The following is a 22078-nucleotide window of genomic DNA, read 5'->3' as shown; positions in this document are numbered from 1 at the left end:
AATAAAGAAACTCCCACATGTGTACAGTTTTCCTTGTTCCTGCTACTACCAAGCACACACAGAATGACAGAAAAATTCCATCACTGTGCTTGGAAAATTACCAAAGTGTGCCCCAGTTAAGTAGGGTGAGTCTTGAAGTTTGGTACAGACAAATTTGACTGTGTATCATCGCCAAAGAAATGGTCCTTGTCGCAACACAGTTTAATCTTCACCAAGCAGGAAAACAAGAGATGAGAGCAAAGCACCACGTCTGTTAAAATATGAGCTCCTTCAGAAGGTTTAACTCCAGAAGTGCAAGTCCTGTTTCACAGTCTCCCTGTTCTCTCGCCTCTGTCTGGTCACTGCACTGGCTTCACCTTTCACAACAATCTTCTTTTTCAATGCACGCTCCCTTTTAGTCAGCTGCTTTTTTATGCGTGCTTTGATTTCTTCAGGGGCTATTGTAGTGCAGCTTGTGACACTAAAGGTCCTTACACTCTTAACATCCTCATTCTTATCAAGTGCGATTTCAGACTGCATGCTTACCAGGTCTGGAACTAAATCTTCCTCATCATCTGTCTCTTTCTGTTTCTCTTTTGAACCTTCCAATGACAACGATGACAGGGCAGCACTGGGTAACTGTGCTTCTGTCACATGGCTGCTTTCTTCCATTCCTTCCGCTGTTTTGCTAGACGTGGTTCCTTGGTGGTCCATGGAAAGCTTGTCATTGTTGCACGGCAGACTTTCTGAGGTCCCACTCTTGTCAGGCTGAAGCTGGGCGTCAGCAATAAAGCGCTCCATCATGCAGCTGGTGCTTTTCTGCCCTTTTGTGCTTGTGCCAAGATTTTTTTCAGAAGAGGTGGACAGATGCAAGTCATCAGTGTCATTCGAGGCTTCCTTCTCATCATCACCAGAATCATCTTCCACGTCTTCTTTCATCTGCTGAACAGCCTATAAGTAGGTTTTTATAAAAACTCCACCCTCAACAACAGCTAATATATCACAGCAAAACCTCAAACACACTCAGTAATGTGAAGCTGGAAGTCATGAAATAACTGAAACAAACAAGTAATAACACTGCTGTAAGCTAATAGAATTTAAGCTCTAACCTTGGCCTGTAAAAATGCCTTGAAAGGATATTCTAAGGCACGAACTTTAAGAAACAAAGGAAGGTGCCACCAGCATTAAAATGGAGCACAGACAACAAATTATCGTATATTGCCACGCATAAGTCGACTTTTTTTTTTTTATGTTCTTCCAAAGTTGGGGCGTTGACTTATATGCGGAGTCTTAAAGTCTGCTTATATGCGGGGTCAAAAGTAATTTCGACCGAATCACGGATAACATCACGCCCCGTGCAATCGTAATTCCATCATAGTTGTCAGACACGGTGCGAAAGTGGATCAGCTTAAAAAAAACTAATTTAATTGAGATATGCACCAAAGGTTTGTTTTAATATGATAGCAACTTACTATCGACAAACCCTGGGCGTTCCACGGAAATACGGCCAAAGTTGGGCGGGCTGGCAATGTTTGATACAAATGGGAAAGCTACAAATTACATCCAATACAAAACTAGACCACACGTGACCAGTCACATGAGCCGAGAAGCATTTTCGCGTGTTGTTCTGCAACGTTGTTGTGTGCCTGCCACCATTCCTGCACGTCGCACCGCCTATGTGACAGCTAACAGCGGTGTATGTATTTTGTGTCAATGCCCGACGGACGCCTTGCAAGATGCCGCCGCAAGCTCGGCAACAGTACAGCGCGGCTTTCAAGCGGCAAGTGATCCTCTACCCAGAGTCGGAAAACAACTTCGCTGCGGGGCAGAAGTTCAACGTCTCAGAAAAGTGCGTGAGAGGCTGGAGAAAATAAAGAAGCAAGCTTTTTGCGTGCGCTGCTACACGCCGTTCCTTTCACGGGCCGAAGTCCGGCCAATACCCTGCCGTTGAGGAGGTGGTTCGAGATTGGGTTAACGACCAGAGAAGCAAGAGCCTGAGTGTTTGCTACAACGACACTGAAACAAAGGCACCCGCTGTCATGGAGGAGATGTACAGTCTTTGTCAAAAGTAACCAGGCTGCATGGTTTGCTTCTAGCTCGTACAATGGAGCCCTTACAGCTTCCCCGAAGCTGAAATGGTCGTTAAAGGTAAGGACTGGGGGTCTTCTTACCTTCCAATACTTTTTGATCTTTAGGAAAGCCACATGGGCTCCACTATGCAAGCTAGAAGCAAACCATGCAGGCTGGTTACTTTTGACAAAGACTGTACATTCCGCGTACCGAGTTAAAGTGTCTAAGAAGTGGGTGACGAATTTCATGAAGAGGAACAGCCTAAGCCTAAGGCGACAAACCGTATGCCAACGGTTGCCCTAAGCCTGCGAAGAAAAACGGAGCGCCTTTCTGCGCTACGTGAATGACCTGAGGGCAACACATTCATTTCTGCTTGGTCAAATAGGCAACGGTGACCAGACTCCAGTCTGGTTTGACATGCCTAGCAATAGGACCGTGTCCGCAAAAGGGGAGCGCCAGGTCCGCCTGCCGACACCTGCCACCGCCTTCTGGCGGCACGCACAACCATTTCACGGTCATGTCATGCTGTACGGCCGATGGGCACAAGTTACCTCCATTCCTTCGGTTCAAGAGAAAAACGATTCCGACGAAGGAAAAGTTCCTGCCAAAAGTCATCGTGCGGGTGAATGAGAAGGCATTTTTTAATGATGAAATGGTCCTCGAATAGTTTCATCTCGTGTGGTGCAGGCATCGGGGGCACTGCTGAATCCCCGCAGCATGCTCATCCTGGACTCTTTCTCCGGACACATAACCGACCGCGGCAGCGTCGACCTAAATTCGGAGTCTAACTTTTTTTTGCCCAAAGGGGGTCGCGAGTTGAGGGGTCGACTTATAATTGGCAATATACGGTAATTCAAACCATAAAAAGGACTAACACAGAATCTAATCCATCACCTTGACATATATAAAAATGCCTTGGCAAATTTCAACCACAACCATTGATTGGAACAATTTATTACGACTTCAATGTTGGCTGGCAAGCACCTTTGACATTTCTATCCACATGGATATCAACAACAAACGATGTACAACCCAAGAAAACAAATTATGACGGCTTATGTCCTACTATTAACAAACAGTGACACGGAACATGACAGGCTGCTTGCTAGCACATGCAGTAGGCATGAGAAAAAAAAAAAAAAGACATGCAATTAACTATCCACGTGGCATTCTGGCTTTCCAAATTCATAACTATGATTGGTATTATGTCAGCAGGAACATTTCAAAGCAAGATCACAGACACCCAAAAAACTATGTCTAAACCCCTTTAAAAACGATCCTCTTAGCTCCATTACTGTAACTTGCAATGTCACCCAGGCGAAAATCGTAACTGGTCCCAGTTGGATACCAAATGGATGCGACTGGAATTCAGCTGGGAGCCAACTGGAAACAACTGGAATCAACTGAGAAATTGTTCCTTAAACCACTTTGACCAGTTACGATTTTCGCCTGGGAAAGCAAAATGAGAGAAATACATTCCATACCTCATCAAGTTCTTCCTTGACCTCCTTTGAGAAGCCACTGGCAGCTGTTTCAAGATCAAGAGTGTCATCTCTCCTGGAAATTGCATTCAAAGCCACTCTTGTTAAGAGACCTGGGCTACCACCCCATCTGGCACTGGATTGCGGGAGGTGCCTGCCAACACCTGCTTGCAAGAATCAAAGCACACATTCTCCCAACAGTCCAAAAGTCACCTGCCTCCAAGGGCCATGAAAAGATCTGTAGATGTGACCTCTGCTTTCCTAGTAATGACATACAAAATATGAGCTTGAGATGATGTTCTGAAATATACCAGAATTTACCAGGCCGTGCTAACATACCTTTCTTTAGGTTATAAAGTCTTGCTCTGCTTCCCAATAACTCTTTCCTTACAGTGGGAAAAGAGCCAATTTCAGGATGGTGCGACCAAAAAGCTTATTCCGGCATAAATGAAAAAACTTTGCTTCATTGCAGCAAATAAAAGCGTAGCTAATACACCTTTCTTTTATGGAAAGAAAAAAACCCAGGATATGCACTACTTACGAAGAAAAAAAAATCTTTGAACAGAAAAATCTAAGCGACTCGCATGAATATTTACAAAATATTGAATACTATATTCAGTCAGAACATGGAATAAAAAACCTAGAATATATGTTTGATGTGTTACTATCTCAGAAATGAGTACTTCAGGTTACAGAACTCTTCATGCTAAACTTTCTGATAAGTAAAGAAAAAATTTCACTGCCTGCATGAAGCACTTTAGGCTACTCCACAATGCAATGCCAAGATCGACTCTGAGATGTCTTGGAGAAACTCGATCCACTACACTGCTTGAGGCAAGGAATTATTCAGAACATGCCTGGTGCCTCCAGAGAAGCTCGGAAAGCAGCGAATCTCCTCAGCAATGGTAAAAACGAAAGTTAAGGCATCTGTCAACAGTCTGGGTTGGGTGGAGCAGTCATCTCTGCTTGAACTAAAATCAGACGAATGGATAGGATCTTTTCACACAAAGCTACCGCTCGCATCTAGCAAGTGAAGTGACAATGCTGCAGAATCGTGAGAACAGCACCACTGCTAAGTAGGGTCAGCGTGAGATGAGGACGCCACCATGTATGCCACACTTGCCGTGATCACTCTGTGCTGACAGGATTTACAAGAAGCTTAAAAACACTCCCTCATACAGCAAACGACAACAACCAAATACAAAAGTGAAATACAGTTCGTTTGCAACATACCAGATGGTGCTACATGATGAAAAAAAACAAAAAACGGTGCCAATTATGTTTTACACGCTCTTTCGTGCCATTGATCAAATTTATCGATTTGAATACATGCAGTAAAGAAAGAGTTGAAAGGTGACAAGGTGATTAAACATGCTTTTCTGCAGCATAGCAAGTAATTTATGAGAGCCCAAGTATGCATATTTGTAGCCAAACACCAGTACCTCGCAGACATTTCAACAAAACAGACAGATCTTGGGTAACTGCAAAAATAAAAAGAACTGCGAAATCTGTCAGGGGACTTACTCAATATCAGTGAATTTGGGATAGAGTTCACTTTCATATCCAAAGCGTTTCTTGAAGAACTCTCTTACGCAGTTGACATCCCGATCAAAGTACCTGAAACAGCAGAACAAAGAATATTGGCAGATAGGCTGAACAAATTAAAAGCCTGCTTTCAGGTGCTGTAGGCCATACTGACACATAGTGCAATAGACCAATGCAAAAAATCACTCCGATACTAATTCAAACTTAAAGGACCAGAGATATTTATTTGAATTTTCACAAGTATGAATTCCCAGAAGTGCACCTTATTATGATTCAAAATTGTTTTTGTGGTTTTACGGGGTTCAGCGTCCCAAAGTGAGTCAGGCTATGTGGGATGCTGTATTGCAGACCCTAGGATAGTTTCGATTACTTGGGGTTCGTTATGGTGCACCGACGTCCCATAGTACACGGCCCTCTAGCATATTGCGCTGCCTTCTTTCCACATTCATAGCCTGCTTTTCTTTCCGTGCACACCGTGTGCTTCGCCTCATGAAGCCAAGGCCTTTGGCTTCTTCTCACAGATTACAAGACTGGCAGTGAAGCCAACTAAAAATAAATAAATAAGATAAGCGCCGTTTTGAAGTTTTTTATATATATTTTTCTCCAACTGTTGGTCTTGTGATTACTGTTTAGAGTCTGAGACTCTGAGATGTCCCAGACTGCAAGCGTGCTATGAGGTCCTCATTTCACAGGAAATACGTTGCCATGGCCTTTACTACATATGAAAAGTACAGTCGTCTATGGAAGGTGAAATGAGACTGCAGTTTCACTTTACTAAATCCAAATTTACTCTATATTATAGCGGACGAAATGGGTTTTATACAGGTGAGGGCTCGACGGAACACAGCTAGCCGCAAACAGCTCAGAGCCCAGATCAGTCTGCGCACGCCTCCCTCTTCTTCCTCCAAGTCCTCAGTAAGCTGCTACGCGGCGTAACAATATATATAACCAGAAGACCTTTTCATTCGGAATTTTACATTAAACTCTGCCCTTGCAAAAGCACAGCTTGCAATCCGGCCTTTAGTTTGCAGCCATGATAGCATAAAAAAAAAGAGTTCATTACACTAACAACCCTACAAAGAAAATACCACTGAAGAGAAATGACAAGTCAAACTCTGTGCAGCCTTTCTGAAACATATTGTGACGAATATTATTCGCAGAATTATTCGCAGAACTAAAAAAGTTATCCGCCGGTCAAACTCAACTAATCTCCGAAGTGCAAGGCCTTAAAAACCAGCTTATATCCACTGACGGTGCTATAGCTGGTTTAAGTAAGCGCATGTCCGATCTTGAGACACGTTTGGAAGCCATGACAGCCATAAAATCCGAGTTAGAAATTATACAATCTGAAAATACTCGGCTATCTCGTCAGATTGAAACCCTCGAGGCCCGCATTGACGATAGTGAAAATAGATCCCGCCGTAACAACCTCATATTTTATGGAATTCCCGATTCTAACCCCTCCGAAACGTTTGCGGACTCTGAGGGAGAGGTCATTTGTCACTGCGCTCAACACTTGAGCTTAACCATTCATCCTGAGGAAGTAGAACGTGCCCACCGACTCGGCCGCCATGAACCCAACCGCTCTCGACCAATAATAGTCAAATTTATTTCATACAAAATCAAAGACACGATACTCTCTAACGGCCGCAAATTTAAAGGAACGAAATTCAGTGTCGGCGAAGACTTCTCCCACAGAGTTCGTAGCGTCCGCAAGCAGCTAGTCACCTTTGCTAAAGCTAATTCCGACAAATTTGCCCTACGCTACAAAACCTTGCATATCGGTCCCAGGCGCTACGTTTTTGATGAGATCTCGCAAACTGTGAAAGAAATAACAATCGCTACACCACAATCAGATTAGCAATCATCTCTTCGCAAACAACTAAAAACCCGCCCCAAAAATGTTCCCCTGTCCGCTGTGTTCACCAACATACGTAGTTTCCTTTCCAAGCGCGAACTTATTTCCAATATTGTCTTGTCATCTAGCAGCAATCTACTGATACTAACCGAAACCTGGTTGAACGGTGCCATCACAGACAGCGAAGTACTAACTGACTTGCCAGACTTCCAAGTCTTTCGGAAAGACCGCCAGGACTCACGAGGAGGGGGAGTACTGATAGCGGTGAGCCAGCAGTTATCAATGTCGATAATTGACGACTCGTCCGACCTGGAAATCTTATGGCTCCACTGCCACGCTGTACCACACACGATTTTACTCGGTGTCTGTTATAGGGCTCCACATAACTCTCGTGATTTTTCCTGTCAGCTTAATAATTCCGTAAGTAAACTTATCACGAAGCACCCTAACGCACACATCTTCCTCTTTGGCGACTTTAATTTTCCTAATATTGATTGGCAGCACCAGCCCGCACCGACAACTAATAATGGCGAAGCGAGGGAATTTCTAGATTTCTGCTACAATTTTAACCTTACTCAAGTAATATCCAAACCTACGCGCGTAACACAAAACTGTGCGAACATTTTAGACCTATTACTGACTAATTGCCCAGATAGCGTTCAGCCCATTACGTACCTCCCTGAGATTAGTGATCACAAAACTATGCATGTCAACATCGACCTTAAAGCAATTAGGCGCCCAAAATACAATAAAACAATCCGCCTTTACAACAAAGGTAATTATGATATAATGAATGCCGAACTGACAGCGTTTTTCGTAAGTTTTTCCTCAAGTTTTCATTCACGAAGTATTCATGAGAACTGGCTAGCATTTAAGAATAAACTTCATGCCCTAGTCAATGAATTCATTCCCCAAATAACTTTCCACGCTAATCCACACAAACCATGGTTTACTAAAAGTCTTAAAAGGTTGGAAAATAAAAAGAAGCGCCTGTTCCGCTCAGCAAGAGCCTGTGGAACGCAAAGCGCATGGGCGAAGTACCGCGCTGCGGAAAAATCGTATCAAACTGCTATCCATGACGCCAAGCACAACTTTTTTAATCAAGACCTTCCTAACATGCTCAGCGATAACCCCAGGAAGTTCTGGCAAGCCGTTAACCCTCATCATGAACACGCGATTACCCTCAAAGACGAATCAGGCGCGGCTATGACCGACTCTGAGTGCGCTACTTTATTCAACGCAGCGTTCTCATCCGTCTTTACTAATGAAACCGAAACGCAACTTCATACATCTAATTTACTCTTTGAGCATGCTATGCCGGTAGTCGCATTTTCCTCACTGGGTATTGCGTCCTTAATTAGAAACATGAAAATCTCATCTTCATCTGGTGTAGACAATATTAACTCGAAACTTCTAAAGAACACTAGTGATATTTGTGCCGAGTTCTTATGCTTACTTTTTACCCAGTCACTCTCAACAGGACAACTACCGGACGATTGGAAAACTGGAAAGGTCGTTCCAGTCTACAAATCAGGTAACAAAGATTCGCCGTTAAATTACCGACCCATTTCCCTAACTAGCGTACCCTGCAAACTAATGGAACACGTCATCTATACTCATATCATAAACTTCCTCGACTCGAACAATTTTTTCCATTCGTCTCAACACGGCTTTCGGAAAGGTTTTTCTTGTGAAACGCAGCTAGCCCTATTCATTCATGATTTACATGCTAATCTCGATTCTAACCTACAGACCGACGCCATTTTCCTGGATTTTGCAAAAGCATTCGACAAGGTACCTCATAAACGCTTAATCCTAAAACTTTCCCGTTTGAACTTGCCCCCCGACATAGTAAAATGGATAGAAGAATTCCTGACTAATCGCTCACAGTTTGTCGTTGTTAACAATCAAAATTCCAATCCGCTACCAGTAACATCAGGAGTCCCTCAAGGTTCTGTACTAGGCCCGCTTCTATTCCTAATTTATATTAATGACTTACCGACCAATGTGTGCTCTAATATTCGCATGTTTGCTGACGACTGCGTTGTTTATCGCACAGTTACTAACGCCTCCGACCCAACATACCTTCAAGATGACCTAAACCGCATACAGGAATGGTGCGACCGTTGGCTAATGGAACTGAACCCTCATAAATGTAAACGTTTGTCCTTCCACCGCCGCCGTAACCCGCTTGATTTCCCATATGTAGTCGCTAACGTTCACCTGCAGTCCGTTTAATCATACAAATACCTAGGCGTCACGCTGTGTAACAACTTATCATGGGCTACACACGTTACTAACGTCATTTCCTCGGCTAATAAAACTCTCGGATTCTTACGACGTCATCTTCGCCACGCCCCACAACAGGTAAAATTACTAGCATATAAATCTCTTGTCAGGTCAAAGTTAGATTACGCATCGCCAGTTTGGAACCCTCATCAAGTTTACCTTATCAATGCACTCGAGTCACTTCAAAACAGAGCAGCCAGATTCATTCATTCCTCCTATTCGTACGATATCAGTGTAACATCTTTAAAAGCGGAATCCAGTTTAGCGCCCCTTTCACTTCGTCGTCGTATTTCTAGCCTCTGCCTATACCATAAATTTTTCCATAGTTCGCTGCGCTGCGCTCCCTACATTGCCCCGCCAGCCGGCATATCCCACCACATTCGTCATCCTTTCCAAGTGTTTCGCCCCCGTGCCCGTACTGTTACCTGTGCCGCTTCTTTTTTTCACCGTGTTTCTGTAGACTGGAACGACCTCTCCAATGACATCGCTACCATCTCATGCCCATCCACATTCGCCGAAGCTGTTACCAACCATTTTTCAACATAACACTTGTTCATGTGACTGTATGTACCCACCCCTTATGTAATACCCCCAGTGGGTCTTTAAGGTATTAAAATGAAATGAAATGAAATAAGACGAAGCTGGTAGTGGCGTGTCCATTAAATCATCTCTCTGCCATTGCTCCTTGGGTCTAATTTTTCGGCTGGCCGTCACGTAACATTTCATGGAGCCTGCGGGTTATTGCCCAGCTGTCATCCTCCTGATCATCATGCTTCGGACGTGGTTCCTGGTCTGCGTCGCCCGGCAGTGCCCCAGCAACCCAGACCCGAACCAATCTCGCTCGTCGCTCCCTCGCCCCGTCACCCTCCCCGATCACGATGAATTGTACCCGATGCAAGGCCCCAACCTACTGACCCCACCAACCCGAGACAACGCTCACATGTGAAGACACTGTTCCCCTGCTCCTGCCGTTCGGCGCGTCAAGGGGCCTCGACCGTCGGCTCCTGGTGACCTGCGGCTCGGATGCTACGTGGATTGGGACTCATTTGCTCATCTCTCTCATCCTGACAGCCAGCACAACGCCACCTTGCCAACTCTGTTGTACCGTCCTCTCAAGCACATCACCATTTTGCGCACATCTTCATCAGTGTCTTTCATTCACAATCGGGACGATCGCTTGGTGGCCCCATGTAGTGCAATGAAGAAGACTAAGCTGACAGTGGCACGGCCATTAAATCCTCTCTTTGCAATCGTTCATTGTGTTTCATTCTTCGGCTGGACGCTGCGTAACGTTAATGATAATTGAAAGGTTCCAACTACTTTTTGCCCCAATTTCTCTATATTCCTCCAATAATGCTTTAGGTCGAAACAAAATGAGAATTTACACAAAGAAGTGAGATAGCTGTGCAGCTAATTGACCTCCAAACTTGCAAGGCAGAGTGTGACATTCCAACTCTTTCACAACAAGAGACCTCAATAATTGTAGCAGTTTACGTCACTCTGATGCTGGCATGCATTTTTTTTCCATTGACTACACGCTTTCAAGGAAATGCTTGAGTTGCGGAAATACTCTCCCTTCTAGAGCATTTGGATGCAATCAAATTTCATCCTAGATGCCCTCGAGGATGCTAAAAAATGCATGGTGGGGTCCATCCCTTAAAGGAAAGACCCAAGTCAGACATCAATAGCAAACGAGGAACATAGGCATAATTCCCGTCATCGCATCAATTTAGTTTCACATTTCACATTTGCCACGCATTTAGACTGCTTTTCATGCTCACAGAGCTGCGAAGTGACTTAACCAAAAACACAAATTGAATGCACACATAAAGATGAAATATAAAAAAAGATTACCAAACGCATGAAACCATGCATGAGCAAAGAGAATACTACGTGCAAACCCAATTAAATGAACACGAATGGCAAAAAAATTATTTACACCGTCTTGCCTTCCAGATGGTCCGATGTTTTAGGGAACACTTCCAAGGTAGAGTAGATTAGTAATAAGGGAGTAATTACTCAGTAGCATCCACCCAATTGTAGTCATAGGGCTACAAAGGAAAGCTTTACAGCTTCCACAGAAACTCCATAGTTGAAGAAACAAAAATTGGCAGTGGCTTAGCTCAGCTATGCCAGGATATACAGGCAGTCATTCTACCAGCTTAGCTAACCAGGATGGCTAGCATATGGTAAGGCGAGAGCAAATTGATCAACCAACATGAAATGGGAATGGTGTTGGTTGTCCATATGTGATGCTTCAGGACATTGCTCCCCACCTGATACCATCATGCTGATACCAGTTAAATTAAAGGAGCCAGCGCAGATGCAGCCACATGTCAGGGAACATACATGAGGCTAGATGGATCGTGCTGTGCCAAGTGTTGTACTTGCCGTGATTTTTTTGGATCAGCTTAGAAGAATATTCAAAGCAGAGCAGGTTCAACATCACCACTCTTTCATTCATCTCAATCGAAAGTGTTAGTATAGGCCCGAGTAATGAACTGACCGGGCTTGTAAAATGCTGCCCAAGTATTTGTCGTCACTAAGAACTGGGGTGATGTGGAATGAGCTTTGTTGCCAATGAAATGTCTTGTGCTAGCACATGAATCTATCAATTCCCTTTTTTGACACATCACGACCACGCTTCACGTCAACTGGTTCAATTCCAGCACAGCGCTCAACAGGAATCACGTTTCCTTGCACAAGTGACAGCTACAATTGCAACTATGCTACAAAAAACATCCCATCTTTCTTGTCCCATAGTTCTCCGCCGTTCACTTCAGTCCACATCACACCCCAACATGACAGTAAAAGTTAAAAGAGTTCACACTATACTTTGTGTAATGTTTTTAAACGTGAATTTACCCAGTTCAGATCTGCAAATTACATGCATCAAACATGCAATTTGCAGAAATCAGTGCAGAAAACAATGTACACATCGTGTATGCTCTCTTTGCGCCACGAGCGTTGCGGGAGCCCTCCTCTTACTGCCAGCACACATATTATGCTCATCGCGTCTGCGATCACCTCGTTCCTGCTGCCCCGTGCCATGAGCAGTACACTTTCCGATATTTTAGTGCACTACAGTACTACAAAGAAAATGAAAACTATCTGCATTCAGAAAACAAAAAAATGCGATGTGAAGCTTAACAAACCACTGTGCATTGGGATGAGATGTGGACATCATTTGAGGAAAATCGATCAGTGTTGGTTTGTCTTCACTGCTGAGCATCAAGTTGAATTCATTGAAGTCTCCATGTATGAGACCACAGTTGCCCAGCCTCACAAGCAGGTCCATGAGCTGGTCGTACAACTGTGCGGGGTCATCCAAGTCATGGACCTGGCATCTGTAAGAGTGATGGTAGACTTTCAGCGCAAAACACATTGCTGCTAGTTGCAACTAAACACTTTTTCATCAACAGTCAGAAAGCAGGCAATTGTTCATGAGGCACTTCACTGAAAAACAATAACTGTACTTTAAACTGGTAGCAGATGGTCTTTAGCATATGAGTAGGGTTTATGATCAATGTTTCTAGAAGCAAAAGTGGCCCATGAAAGTGCCCATTTTAACTCTTTCGTTACCAAACCACTATGTATAAATACTCAGCGTTCAACAAGATTCGAAGCATGATTTCAGTGCTACCGGGGCCATCAAGGACTTGTTGCGCTAACTAGTGGGTTGTTTACATGCTCAAATTTCATTTCTGGCGCAGGTCGTATTTTTTGCCTCAAGACGGCAGTTTGTAAAACACCTTGAAGTTGAAGTTCCTGTATAGTGAGCTCTTAGGACAGCGTCAGCCACAGAAACTGTGCGCTCGCAAAAATCTCACTTCGCACAATTCTGCTGCATGTGCAGCAATTTTTTCGATGCATCAAGCAGCAGCAACTTTGACGACAATATTGCATCATCGGATTTTGGTTCTGAAGAAGAAACTTCGCAACTTTGGCATGAAATGCGGACACCTGTCTGTCCGTAGGTTTCATTTTCCAATTCTTGTCTGTTTTCTAGTTCCTGGAGCCAGTTTACACATTACATGGATGTCATGAATGATGTTTCTGGTTCCTGTAGTGTCTCGACATCATGTGGGCAAGCTTTAATTCCATCTTCCCAAAAAAGAATAGACTTCTGGCCCAGCAGAAATCAGAGCACTGACGTCAGACTGATGCTCCGTAATAGCCAAAAGCTGTTCATGGAAGCTGTGGATGTCTCGTGACCAGTCCTAAATTGTCGAAATGTCTTCCAGAATAGTTCCTTATAAAAGCAAAGCATTGCAGAGCATTTTCAAGCAATTTTTAGTAAAATCTCATTATAACGAACACAGACATTACGTATTACTGGCTATATTGAACTGTTCCTAAATATTTTTAACAAGCATATGCATTTTTTACTTTATACATCGCACACAGTTTGCCATAAAACGGACATAATGAACTGCCGAGCACCAAACTGAGCCCGCTCGGATGGCAGGCAGCAGGCTTTGCCTCACTTAGTGGCGGTGCAGCAAGAGTTAGCGCAGTGGTTCACGCTTTATCTCGCATTTGCCAACAGTGCCACAGAAGATATAGCGGCGACAAAAGCTGGTAGCCAGGCAGTCGGCACCCGTCCGCTTAGCCTGTTTTCTTAGTACAGAAAGAGTTAGCAGTGAAGCAGTGCAGGCTGCTGATAAAATTTTAGAAAAATGGCTGATGCTTTTTACTTAACCTTCTCAGGAAAAGTACTTACAACGGGTGTCCATTGATGAGTTCCATGAGGATGCAGTGGCGATTGAATCCGACTGGCACAGGTACGGGAAACCCTCTGTCATGCAGGGCCTGAAAATTTACAAGAATGAAACTAGCGGCCTTTTGACATAAACACAAAAGGAATCCACAGTTAAGTAAGAATAATTTAATTTCGACGAAAGAAAGACGACAAAAAGTGTCCAGATGGCAGCAAAATATGCCCGCACCTTCATGAAGGCAAACTCCTTCACAGCCGCCAATCGTGACAGGTAGAGCCAAGACGCTTTGTTCCGGTGCTTGTGGTAATCTCTTTTTTCTTTCAGTTTCCGGAAGCACACCCGTCCCAACCTGCACATGTTGTAGGGTTAAAAGACAGAATGGAGACAAAGATAAACTGAAATAATAACGCTTGCAAAGGAATCCTAAGACAAGCTAATAAAATAAATCTGAGGGATTCCACCAAAGCACATGGATGAAAATGAACCAGCCAGGCATACAAAACTAATGCTCTTTCAGTAACCTGCCTCAAATGCACAATTCACTATGATTTCACACATAGCCTAGTTCAAAGTATTTAAGTATGAGTTCACACAGGGCTGCGAATTGCACAAGATTCACGATGAGTTCATGCTATATTTTGTGAAATGTTTTTAACTGTGAATTTACCTAGTTCAGATCTGCAAATTACATGCATCAAACAATTCTGTAGGAATTATTGCATGTTAACTTTGTTAAAAAACAACTCCAGTCTTTCCTCTGACCCTTGTGCACCGTGGTGTGGATTATGCCTAGGTTCGTATTAAGTTCTACGACCAGAAAAAATTTGAAAAAATCTGCATGTATATTTGAACACCTTGCTTCACAAAAATAATATAAATGGTTCAAAAAATTTACCAATTTACACAAGCCACACTCTTCTACGCAGCCCTATTCTTAAAAAAAAAAAAAACATGATTATGCCCAATTATTTTATTTATCATCTGAAGCTGTTTCTGCAACAAAAATTCAGCAACAGTGTCCTTTGTACAACAGCCCACCCCATGAGAAAAGAAAAAGTTACAGCACCAGACAGCACTGCCGAGGCATATCACAGAACTTTGTGACGTCCACCTTTGTGTGTTGTGCTGGAAAGTGATACTCTTTACGGGGCACGAAATGGCCCTACCACTCTGTCCAGCAGGGATTTAAAATGTAGCCATTGTCACTGTCTTCGTGAAAATAGCTCTAGACGCTTAAAAAATAGTTTGAAAAGTCGTGTGCACAATTCCAGACACCGTGCTGCAAAGGGGTTATGTGTAAATGTGGTGGACATTAGGGGTCCACCGTCAACAGACAGATTATTTTGAGTCACTTATAGCAAGTACCATAAGCTAAACATTTGGTTGTGGCAGCATGTGAAAAAGGTGCTGAGCAAAAGGATAATTTGCAAGAAGAACAAAGACATTTCTACAATCTTTGTTGCCACTTTTAACAGCCACAGACAACCCGGGCCATCTAGATTGGAGTTATTGTTTTCCTCCATTCAAGGCTCCCTTCAGAAATATTTATTGCTAAAATGACTTGCCGGCTGATCTTGAGCACCAGGTCTCTTCCTTCTTCATCTGAGGCCAGATAGATATCTGAAAGTAGTTTGCTGGAGTTATGGCTTGGGGCCTGTGTTTCTAGAACACGTACGCACTACATACTTGGTCGCAAAATTCCTTGGACAATGCTTGTTTAAGAGGTTTGTTTTTACCCGAGAGTGAGAGAGATAAAAACCAAAACCGGTACAGAAAAATTCCTTGGTTTGCACCATTATTTCTTATTTCTAATCACACAGTTTTCCATATGCCTAAACCAAAACAGGTGCAAAAATTATCACTGAAACACATCATACAGCTTTCATGAGCAAACAATTACGCACTACCTGAACACTACATCTGTACTCATTACTAGTATTAAAAAATTAACAGACCAACCAAACTGCGGTCATCGAAATAAAAATGAAAACAATGGGATTCGCTTATTATACCACCTTCAAACAGGCAGTTTCAATGCCCACTGAGTCAATGTACAGTCTTTGTCAAAAGTAACCAGGCTGCATGGTTTGCTTCTAGCTCGTACAGTGGAGCCCTTACAGCTTCCCTGAAGCTGAAATGGTCGTTAAAGGTAAGGACTGGGGGTCTTCTTACCTTCCAACACCTTGCAATCTTTAGGAAAGCCACAAGGGCTCCACTATACAAGCTAGAAGCAAACCATGCAGCCTGGTTACTTTTGACAAAGACTGTACATCGAACTCAATGGGGATTGGCCAGTGCTGCACTGCGGTTTTCAATGACCACTGAACTCCATGGGGGTTCGCGTATGGCCACAGGAATCTCAAAGGCCATTGCGAACAGCCTCACACTCACCATATGTTGAAAAGACAAGACATAATAATAACAATATATTTATTTGCCATCATCAAAACTCGAAATATTGAAAAATATCATTTTTTCATTTGCAGAACTTTAGATTATGCCATTAACCACTTCATAACGTAATCTTTATTCGGAAGCCAAAACGGCAGCTCCGCTATGGTAAGATGCAGATGGTCAGGCGTGAACAAACCAACCCTGCTTAGGTTGTGTGGCATGCATCTGCATTTTGCTCATTTTAAACTCCAGTGCACTTAGCAAGAACCAAGGCCAAGAAGTCCCCCACAAGTACAAAATGACAATAGCTATGAACGCGACAAAGACAGTCATAGATCTGCAGCAACTTCGTGGCGAAAAATGAATGCTTCTGAAATGAAAGTTACATCCTGGTTACATCGCTGATCACTGCAGCCTCGCCATCACTGTATCAGGATTGTGCCAGACTTATTTGAATAGCTTTTCCCAAACAAACTTCCAAGCAAAAATAGCACTTACTCCAATATTCGTCTCGTTTTATTCTTCTTCACTTTGTATGTTTACTCAGTGTTGCTACCACTAGCGCCATGTGTCTGATCACATACTCACTACTCAATGACCATTGAAATTAGCCGTTAAGCAGCAATGCATCTCGATGGCCATCGAAAATTCCGATCGCCACTGTCTCGCCACTGAATGCCCGTGTATTATAAGTTTATAAGTGGAACACATGACATACAGCTAGTATTCAATACACAAAAGCTTTCAGTAACATATATTAATGCTTGCTACGCATCGAGGTCTGTGGTGCGATTAAAATGTAGTTTTGCTTCACAGTCTAACGGGAAATAGAAAACGGCACCCACCAGATTCTTTGCCAACGCCAATCTGGTTGCCAACGGAATGTACAAGGCCTTGTGAACACAAAGTCTTTAGTGCGAGGTAATCATACCCAGCGTTGGTCAGGCGGTAACCATCATCTGTCCAGGAACACAAAAGTTATTCGTTCACTAATGCACTGAGACAAAAAAATGAAAATAAACAACGGGAAGTTCCACATAAAACACCAGAACGAAAATGCATGCTTTACTTACACCTCTTGCCACGTTCGTAGGATAGAAGTTTCTGTTTGCACAGTTCCCGAAGGTGCTTATGACATCCTCCGTGTTTGAGGTTCGCAATGGTAGCCACAAGTGCTCCAGGAACAAGTTCATGATTTTTCATTCCCATTTCAACCTGCAAATAAAGAGAAAACATTGCTAAAGGTGATCGGAACCACGTGAAAGGATGTATTGGAAGGCATCTTTCACGCGCACGGTATGCTCATCGGTCTGTTTACTGCCTGATTCATGTTTTTAAACAGAGCCACTGCGCCAAGCTCACCACCGGGTAATAATACAGCTTTACATCCACGCTTCTTTAGAATAACAAACAGGTGCAGCAAACATTTGGAGCCAAAAAACGAACTTTCTTACCGCCGTCAAGACTCTGAAGTCCTCGGACGACATGTAACGCAGCATGGTAAGGTTGAGTTTTCCCATTGTTAGTCTGCTGACTTGTCTTGAACTGAAATGCAGCCCTGTGTTTAATCCACTTCAAGGTTCACGCACCCAGACGGATACACATAAAAATTTGGGGCCAGCGACTCGCAACTCGCCTTCACCTTGCCTTTACACCTTGCCAGCCATGCTTTGCAGCCTTTGCAGCAACGTTGCTTTGCAGCTTACACGAGCGAGCGTTAGAGGATTGGATTTTAGCTTGGATTGGATAATAGCTGCTAATAGATTTTCTAAAACAATAGATCTTATAATACAATTCAATTACTTCGACAAAAACTTTTTACTATTTAACAATTATGCGAATATTATTTAGAGTAGTTTAGTAGCATGTTGGAAAATAAGAACTGAAACGACGCGCGAGCTTGAGGCAAAAAAAAAAAAGGAAAACATGGCGGCTGAGGGGTAATAGACGATATGCGAAATGCGCAGCGCCATCTCTCGGCGCTCCGAGAACTAAGTCCTCCATGTTGGTACGGTACAGAAAACGAAACCGCTGCCCAGCGTTGTGTTAAAACGGCTGCGCTTCGTTTGAAAAGTAAAATGCCGATGCAGTGTTGCGCTACCCTCTCCACCGTGAAAAGACACTACGATGTGTGCCAGAACTAGGTGCGTTCCAGCTTTACGCTTTTCTATTTTTTTTACTCCGTCCCAACGCTTTAGTAACACAAAACGCCATGCGAGGTATCATGTGTCAGCACGCGGGTCAGTGCGCAGCTTTCGCTTTCTGCGCTGATTTTTGACAAATCTCTCGAGGTGATTTGCGTTTAAATTAAGATAACGACCACAGCATTTGTTGTCCCTGATCAAAATTAGCAGCCGATTTCGTGCATTTATCTACTCTCCGGTCGGGCGTGAATATATATATAGACGCATACTTGAACAACGTAATAGAGAAGGTAATTTTTTTGAGCGGGCCAATCGCTCGTGCCGTGGCGAAATAAGTTCACTCGAAGAACCATATGCCGATTACTGCTATAGTTTGCTACGTGTTCAGTTAAGTTTTTCCCGTGTTCAATTAGTTTTAGAAGGGCGAGCAAACATCTCTGGACCATACGCATATGTTATGCGCGTTAAGGAGTCTTTGTGAAGCAATACACCCTACGTATAAAAACTGAGGTGCGAATGCTTTATTTCTTGAGCATTCCTATACCTTCGATATCTGCGGCGACGAAAATCTAAAAAAAAAAGAAGCGAATAATATAACTACTTTATTATGAAGGAGGGACGCATTTCTAACCTAGAAAGTACGTGCAACAGTGTCCTGAAAACGCTTCAGGCCATCAGATTTTATTATCGTTGTGGCAAGTTCGATCCAACAGCTTGCTTCGCAACAAAGCCATTTGTCCAAGTTTGGGAGTAAGCAATTAAGTTTCGGAAGCAACCGACAATGCTAATTTCGCCCCTGCACACACAGCTTGACCAGCGTATCGAGTCCGTGCATGCACCTACAGCTGTAGCATCTTTCTCTAATCAAGCCGCCGAGTTGGCTCAGTGCTTATCTGAAAAAAAAAAAGCTGCGTATTTGCTTACAATATTTTGAATTATATGTGCATGCCTACTTTCCTCTTGTTAATGTCGACTGACTGCGTCTTAAGCAGGACGCGGTTTCAACGAATTGTGGCGAAAATCAACCGAGGCCGGGCTCTGAAACGGTGACGTTGAAAACCGCGGATGCGCATGCACATTACAGTAAAGGAATCGAATTACGCAGCTGGTCGAGGGTCTTGTGTGATCATACTGCAATGCACGAAGCTCCTGGCGTCGGCGCGAACGAAAGTTCGCACTGTCACAGAAGTTTGTCAACACACGTGCGCACTCACCGCAAAATAACCGCTCGCTACCCTACCAGATGAATTCGCGTCCACCTGGGAATAAAATAGCCATGATAATGCGTGATGCTTGAACTGGTGCTTTAATGCGAGCATTAAAACGACAACAGCACACGGTCACGGTTCGACTTTCCAACCCACTTCCGAGTGCCGATTATTGCGATCATCAGCGCCAGACTTCAAGCGAAGCTGAGGACGCGGTAGGAGTAAGCTGGCGCTTATTGAAAGCACCTACATTTGGTCAAAGATCAGCTGTGAAAACAACGCAGCAGCTGAAGCTTGCCTGTTGAAATTCCACTCGCAAGAAGAAAGTACGCATAGCAAACGATGCACCAGCCCGACGAGCTCGACCGCGCCAAGAAACCGGAAGTTGTGGGCGCGTTGTTGCCAGACCGCCAAGCAATTTCGCATATCGTCTATTGCAAATTGTTACGGTCCGGTGATACCGGTGTCAACGTTTGTCTTTGCAGCGAGCTACAACTTCCCGAAACATGGCAACTCGTTGTACATCGTCGACATCTACGTCTTTAAAGCACCCGTCTTCGTTTTCAGGATCGATAAACAGGCGCGTCGTTCTCAAGTCTCGTCCAGGCGTTGACGGCGAGCCGCAGCTCAGCAATTTTGCTACGGAGCAGTGTGCCACCCCGGAGGAGTTTATTGACGGAGAAGTTCTTGTCCGCAGCGTTTTCCTTTCCATCGATCCTGCCCTGCGATGCCGAATGAATGAAAACACTGGCGTGCATTACCTGACGCCTTGGCTGATTGGGCGCTGCGTCGAAGGTATGGGCGGCGTTGGCGTAATAGAAAAATCTCACAGCCCTCTTCTTGAGAAGGGTGATATTGTTTGCAGAGCCATGTCATGGCCTTGGCAGCTTTATTTCAAGACAACAGCGGACTCTCTACAGAAACTGGACTTGGAGGAACTCGGTGGTGACGTCTCCGTTGTGCTCACGTGTCTGGGTCTCACGGGACTCACGGCGTTGCTAGGACTGCGCGAAAAAGGTGGCATCAAGCCGTCCACCAACCAGACTTGCGTAGTGTCTGCAGCCGCTGGCGCTTGCGGATCGCTGGCAGGCCAGATTGCCAAGCTGGAAGGCTGTGCGAAAGTCGTGGGCATATGCGGCTCTGATGAAAAGTGCGACTTCCTGACCAAAACGCTGAAATTCGACGCAGCTATTAATTATAAAACTGAAGACGTGGACAAGAGGCTAAAGGAAATATGCCCCGAAGGCGTTCAGGTATGGCGAATTTATCTGCACCCTATTTGGGCATAGCCACCGGATGAGCAAAATTTTTTTCTCTGAGTATTTGACCAGTCGCTCTGCAAACTTCGTGCCAAATTGTGTAGCACTCTCTACACTGCATTGTACTGTAGTCTTGCTGGGTCATCGTGAGACTTGGGGAAGGGCAAAAGCAAATGCCGTATCCGCCATTTGAAAAGTAACGTGGCTCCTAACTGGTGGCACTATTGGCAGTTGCTGTATGGCATCTTGAAGCCTTATTTGTGCAATATGTAGTTTCAGATTGACGACTTTGTATTAGTGTGGCATTCGTGCCTTGCATAACGTTGCTGCATTACGCTAATAGTGAAAGCACTTGGTTTCTTTCAGACATGTCTTTTCCACACTGTTAACTCAAGAACATCTACATGCAGGTGTACTTCGACAACGTTGGTGGCGCCGTCAGTGACGCTGTCATTCGAAACATGACTCAAGACTCAAACATTGTCCTGTGCGGCCAGATTGCTGCCTACAACAAGACTGTGCACTACCCGCCACCTTTAGATGGATTGATCCAGAAAATCATCAAGGACAGGCACATCACCCGTGACCGGTTTCTAGTGCTCCAGTATGAAGAAAAGTTTGAAGAGTCACTTGCCCAACTGAAGACTTGGCTAAAAGAGGGGAAGCTGATCGTGAGGCACACTGTTGAAACGGGCCTTGAAAACGCTCCTCAAGCATTCATCAACATGATGAAAGGAGGAAACATTGGGAAACAAGTGGTCCTTGTCAGTGACATTTAGTGAAAATATGTGTGGGGACCAGTCATGACTACAACATTCATGACAGTGGGGCAGAACTTATATTGGTGACCACTAGTGGTAGTGCACCGAAGTGTGACTTCCACTGTTTGTTGGTTGTGTGCATCTGAGGGTCCAACTTAACTTCACTGTTGCCTTTCTATTTTCTGCAGCACTCCTGTTACAGCATGAGTCATGTTCATGTAACAGCTTGCAGAACTGGCTGCAACTTCTGTAACAGGCATGGGTTAAAATCTCCTGTAAAACTAACGTGTATCGTTGCCTTCATTGTGGTTCTTGACTTCTGCTACAACTGCACTTATGCTTCAAGTTTCTTAGTGCTGGTTCTTTATA

At 44.0% G+C, this 22078-nt stretch overlaps 3 protein-coding genes across 3 annotated transcripts; 2 read left to right on the top strand and 1 right to left on the bottom strand.

Moving 5' to 3' along the window:
- Nucleotides 1–186: 186 nt before the first annotated feature.
- Nucleotides 187–18014, bottom strand: RIOK2 (RIO kinase 2). Its single transcript, XM_089543609.1, has 10 exons — nucleotides 17792–18014; nucleotides 17411–17552; nucleotides 17183–17296; nucleotides 15509–15563; nucleotides 14172–14292; nucleotides 13946–14034; nucleotides 12378–12569; nucleotides 5055–5147; nucleotides 3534–3606; nucleotides 187–930 (listed from the first exon to the last, which is right to left on the bottom strand). Exons 1-10 carry the CDS (start codon nucleotides 17855–17857, stop codon nucleotides 280–282), a joined length of 1596 nt encoding a protein of 531 aa, XP_089399735.1. The 5' UTR covers nucleotides 17858–18014; the 3' UTR covers nucleotides 187–279.
- On the top strand, nucleotides 5816–7458 carry LOC149341516 (uncharacterized). Its single transcript, XM_089542761.1, has 2 exons — nucleotides 5816–5822; nucleotides 6236–7458. The coding sequence occupies exons 1-2, from the start codon at nucleotides 5816–5818 to the stop codon at nucleotides 6934–6936; spliced, it is 708 nt and encodes a 235-aa protein (XP_089398887.1). The 3' UTR covers nucleotides 6937–7458.
- A 2114-nt stretch (nucleotides 18015–20128) lies between the features above and the next one.
- Nucleotides 20129–21994, top strand: LOC149341514 (prostaglandin reductase 2-like). Its single transcript, XM_089543608.1, has 2 exons — nucleotides 20129–20942; nucleotides 21359–21994. The coding sequence occupies exons 1-2, from the start codon at nucleotides 20196–20198 to the stop codon at nucleotides 21725–21727; spliced, it is 1116 nt and encodes a 371-aa protein (XP_089399734.1). The 5' UTR covers nucleotides 20129–20195; the 3' UTR covers nucleotides 21728–21994.
- The last annotated feature ends 84 nt before the right edge of the window (nucleotides 21995–22078 follow it).

This window comes from Amblyomma mixtum, chromosome 5, assembly GCF_055824585.1.
Source record: "Amblyomma mixtum isolate Tamu chromosome 5, ASM5582458v1, whole genome shotgun sequence".
Taxonomy (NCBI): Eukaryota; Metazoa; Arthropoda; class Arachnida; order Ixodida; family Ixodidae; genus Amblyomma; species Amblyomma mixtum.
The sequence above is the reverse complement of the archived record's forward strand: the minus strand, read 5'-3'. Positions and strand labels throughout refer to the sequence as shown.

What these genes read in the sequence shown, in the direction of transcription:
- LOC149341514 (XM_089543608.1), top strand. Translation starts at nt 20,196, where the DNA reads ATGGCAACTCGTTGTACATCGTCGACATCTACGTCTTTAAAGCACCCG. An exon ending in TATGCCCCGAAGGCGTTCAG is followed by an intron (nt 20,943 to 21,358) that starts GTATGGCGAATT and finishes ATCTACATGCAG; the next exon opens with GTGTACTTCGACAACGTTGG.
- RIOK2 (XM_089543609.1), bottom strand. Translation starts at nt 17,857, where the DNA reads ATGGGAAAACTCAACCTTACCATGCTGCGTTACATGTCGTCCGAGGAC. An exon ending in CTGGTGCTCAAGATCAGCCG is followed by an intron (nt 14,293 to 15,508) that starts GCAAGTCATTTT and finishes CAACATGTGCAG; the next exon opens with GTTGGGACGGGTGTGCTTCC. An exon ending in TCAAGGAAGAACTTGATGAG is followed by an intron (nt 931 to 3,533) that starts GTATGGAATGTA and finishes ACCTACTTATAG; the next exon opens with GCTGTTCAGCAGATGAAAGA.